General features: G+C 34.6%; 1 protein-coding gene across 1 annotated transcript in view; it reads left to right on the top strand.

Annotated features, from left to right (window-relative positions):
- The window catches only part of Sycp2 (synaptonemal complex protein 2), a 49654-nt gene that overhangs the window by 28898 nt on the left and 16080 nt on the right, over positions 1 to 4676 (top strand). The window contains exons 17-18 of the mRNA XM_021179880.1: positions 3151 to 3281; positions 3424 to 3842. Of these exons, the coding sequence (XP_021035539.1) occupies positions 3151 to 3281; positions 3424 to 3842 (550 nt within the window). The remainder of the gene's footprint in view (positions 1 to 3150; positions 3282 to 3423; positions 3843 to 4676) is intronic.

The following is a 4676-nucleotide window of genomic DNA, read 5'->3' as shown; positions in this document are numbered from 1 at the left end:
TCCCATTTATCAGTTCTTGATCTTAGTTAGAGCCTGAGCCATTGGAGTTCTGTTTAGGAAATTTCCCCCTGTGGCAATGAGTTCAAGGCTCTTTCCTACTTTCTCTTCTATTAGATTCAGTGTGTCTGGTTTTATGTTGAGGTTCTTGATCCACTTGGACTTGAGCTTTGTACAAGGTGAAAAATATGAATCTATTTTCATTTTCTACTACATACAGACTGCTGGTTAGACCAGTACCATTTATTGAAGATGCTTTTTTTTTTCCCTATTGTGTATTTTTGGCTTCTTTGTCAAAGATCAAGTGACCGTAAGTGTGTGGTTTTATTTCTGGGTCTTCAATTCTATTTCACTGATCAATGAGTCTGATTCATTCTTACTAAGGAACATGTAACAAATACTAGATTTGTGTTAGTTGAATGCACAACTAGAAGATGTTCCACANTTGAGTTGTACATGTGACTCAGTCTGATGCAGCTTGCAATCTCATGTTTAAATGTTTTCATGTTTTTGCAAAAGGTTCAGAGAAAGAGTTACAGAAAACTGAAGGCAACTGTTGTTAATGTTACTTCTGAATGTCCACTGTGAGTACATTTTCATAAGTGTTTGTTATTTGAAGAGACTGGATGTCTTCCTTATGCAGTCATGCTAACATTTATCTTTGTTCTTCACAGGAATGATGTATATAATTTCAGCTTGAATGGTGCCGATGAACCTGTTATAAAACTTGGAGTAAGCTAAAAATCCACTGATTTTGTGCTTAGTTCTCCTGTAGTCACCTTACAGCTGTANGCAGTTATGAGCATACATTTGAGATACATCTTGAGAGAGATATACTTTATGGTGTTTAAAATATGAAATGGTATATTTGGATAGCAAGCATAAGTATATCTAGGTAGTTTTTTCTATTTTTTAATATAGAAAAATGAGTTAACTGGGAATTCCCAGTACCTTAGACTTGATCTTTAAAGAAAATTGTGAGTCGTTTAATACATCAATGCATTAATAAAATCATCAGCAGTGTGTTATGTCCCATTAAGAAAAAGAAACTAAAATACTCCTTTTGTTTTTTAACATTTTCTCTCTATTTCTTACATCTTCTCTCTGTTTTATGAGTCTGAATCCTTGCCTGCCTGAAGGTTTACTGCGAATCTCTCCTTGTGTCTGTTTCTGTGTTAATGTGCTCCTAACAAAATGTTTTTTGGTCTGTGTTTATTGAACAGCACAGAGAGCATCATGTTGGGGAAGGAATGAGGGCTGCTTACAGAAATCTGTAACAGAGTTTGACATTTTTATCAAAAGATAGCCACATATTGTATTCAGTGTTATGGTATATGTTCATTTTATAAGACTGCTTTTAACCTCTTATTTTTGCTGTCTTTAGCAAATGATTATTAGAGTACTCGTGCATTTATTCTGAGTCAGGGGTGTGGAAGAGTGTATAAGTTAAGATTAAAGATAAGCATTGTATCAGGTTGTAAAAGTTGATTATGTGGGAAATCTAAGGCAAGTAAAGTCATTTGTTACATTGTTTTCTTTAAAGGGAAGTTGAAAAAAAAGGTTGAGTAATTTGTAGGTGGTCAGTATTAAGTGACTTCAACATGTGTTGTTTACTGTATGAATGGATCCAGGAAAAGTTCTAGTCTGAGAATGTGAGAGATTGTTTCCCATAAAGCATTGTCACAAGAAAAACACTAGTCCTTACTGTGATAAAAGCATACTCTGGTTTGTTTTTCTCTCAGTGTGCTTTTCTGCATGTGTTTAGCTTTAAACAGCAAATACTCTGGTATTTGCTGACTTTAATGAACAATTCTTATTCTCTGAAATAAAAGAAACTAGATTTTGATAATTTTTTCCTTTGCATTTCTCTTATTTTTCACATGTCTTTTTTCTTTGTTTCTGTTTATTTTCCATTTAGATACAAGAATTTCAAGCAACAACTAGAGAAGCCAGTATGGATAATTCATTAAAATTGTAAGTTTTTAAAATTATAATTCAATATATCACATTATATTTAGCTCCATTTACTTTCTTTTAAATAACAATTCCCCTTAATCCTGTCTGAGTCTTTGACATATGAAAGGAGGCCATTAAGATCCCATTGTCATGATGACTCTAGCTGTGTTGTTACATAGGCACTTATTTTTAAAGTGAGTATGTAAAAGGTTGGTAATTTGAATATTATGACTGTGATCATAGAGTTGAAAAATCAGTCCTTTATTCAAACTCATTTTTTAAAAACTGAGGTCAGAAAGGATTAATAACCTGGTCATTACCCAGCTATTGCTAAAACTAGTGAAAGAGTTAAATTTGAAATCTTAGTAATTTCCAGTGTGCTCTGTTAGAAGAAAACAAAATATAATATGTNTATAAGATCAATGTGTATTTTTGANTTCCAGGGTAAAGAATTATGATGAACATGACCCTTTTCTCAAAACAAAAGATAAAAGAGTAAGTTATAACATGTAATATGCCAATTAAAACCAATATTTCTTGCACTAGAGGGGGAACTCAGTTTAGTGATTTAAGTGTTCTTAATACTCTTCAGAAGAGTATTAAGCAGGTTCTTAGCACCTGCATTGGGTAGATCACAAACCATCTGTAACTTAGTTCCATGGGATCTGATATCCTCTTCTAGACTCNTGAGTTCCCATTTGTCAATTGTTGATCTCAGAGCCTGAGTCATTGGTGTTCTATTCAGGAAATTTCCCCCTGTTCCAATGTGTTGGAGGCTCTTTCCCACTTTCTCTTTTATTAGATTCAGTGTATCTGGTTTTATGTTGAGGTTCTTGATCCACTTGGACTTGAGCTTTGTACAAGGAGATAAATATTGATCAATTTTCAGTCTTCTACATGCAGACTGCCAGTTAGACCAGCACCATTTGTTGAAGATGCTTTTTTTTGCCACTGTATGATTTTGGTTAATTCGCAATAAGATAGGATATGCAAAGATGTACTTAGGTATGTAGTTGTGCAGTAACAGAAATGGTACTTTAGTCTGATAATTTANATAATTGTTACATGCTGTATGATAGCTTTTTCATACTTGCTTATTTTCTCAACAAACATTTGAGTATTATATAAAAGCATCATGTCTTTAAAACTCATGCACTAATGTTTGATACTGTATTGAGCAAATAAAATGTTTTCTAGATTGCCTGGTGTTTTAGACATCTCAAAAGATACAACGCATTCCAGATGGGCATGTTGGACACCTGTAGCAACTATCAAACTCTGCAATAACCAGAGAAGGCATGCTTTACCAGGAGACACTTTTACCCAAGGTGAAAACAGTCTTTCCAGTTAATTCAGTAGTGTTTAGGGAAACAACACACTTAGCTTAAATACCTAACAATTTTGTTTACAGAAAAAAATTAGATGTTACCAATATATTCATTGTAGAAGACTTTCTCATTCTTCCACTAGATACTGGTGTCAACAAAAAATGCACTAAACAAAAATCAGTATCAGATGATGATTCTGAAGAAACACAAAAGGGAAAATATAGTAAAGATGTAATCAAGTGTAACAAGTCAGATGAAGCAGAATTTTGTGAAAGAAACATTCAAGAACAAAATCATCCTAAATATACACAAAAGAAAAATACTGCAAATGCAAAGAAGAATGATTGGCATATTGAATCTGAAACTACTTATAAATCAGTACTCCTAAATAAGACAACTGAAGAATCTCTCATCTATAAGAAGACATGTGTATTGTCAAAAGATGTGAATACTACTATCTGTGATAAAAGCCCTTCTAGAAAAAGCATGAGGAATCATACAAAATCAAGAAAGGAACTGATGTCTGAACTTACTTCATGTGAGCTAGAAGAAATACCAGTGGTGAGTGTTGGATGTATTAATTTCTTACACACAGGCTTAATTGATTGCTACAGACTTGAAATAGATAAATGCCTTGTCCTTTAGTTCAGTTCCTGAATGCTTCCTTAAGCTCCCAGTTCACCTCCCTAACACAGACTTGTGGAATGAGGTTGGTATACAGGCATGTCAGTGTATATGAACTGTTCTGGTCTTTCATAATGCTTATTTTCTGTGAGTGGATATTGTGTGTGCTGTAAGTAAGGCCTCCAACGGTCCTAGTTTGCCTTCTATCACNGTGATGTACACATGACCAAAATGAACATGGAGAAGAGTTTGTTACAGATTACAATGTATTATGAAGGGAAGTCAGGGCTCATTCTCCATGGCTCACTCAGCCTGCTTTCTTTCACAGACCCAGGACCACCTGCCAGGGTTGACACCACCCATAGTGAACTGGGCTCCTTCATATCAGTCATTAATGAATAAATTGCCCCTACAGGCAATCTGATGGAGGCAACCCCATTAAGGTTCCTCTTCCCTATTAACTAAATCTCTTTTAAGCTGATGAATAACCAGCACAAATGGTAAACAAAATGACTGTGTTGGTGGTGGTAGTGATGTTGTTAGTGGCTTCATTTTTATGTAAAAGAAAGGTTAAGACTGTTTCACAGAACTTGCATGTAATTTTTTTTTCTTGGAGCACAGAAGCCTGACTGAGCATCTGCTAAGGTTTGTGTATAGTAGAATATCCCCCAAATGCTGTGCCTTGAAAGCTTGGTCCCAGCTAGTGAATCCAATCTTTGAGAGTTGATTGATTAGCTCATGAGGACAGTAACTTCATCAATGGATTAGGTC

The sequence above is a fragment of the Mus caroli genome, chromosome 2, assembly GCF_900094665.2.
Source record: "Mus caroli chromosome 2, CAROLI_EIJ_v1.1, whole genome shotgun sequence".
In the NCBI taxonomy this organism is placed as follows: domain Eukaryota; kingdom Metazoa; phylum Chordata; class Mammalia; order Rodentia; family Muridae; genus Mus; species Mus caroli.
This window is presented reverse-complemented; position numbering and strand designations above follow the sequence as displayed.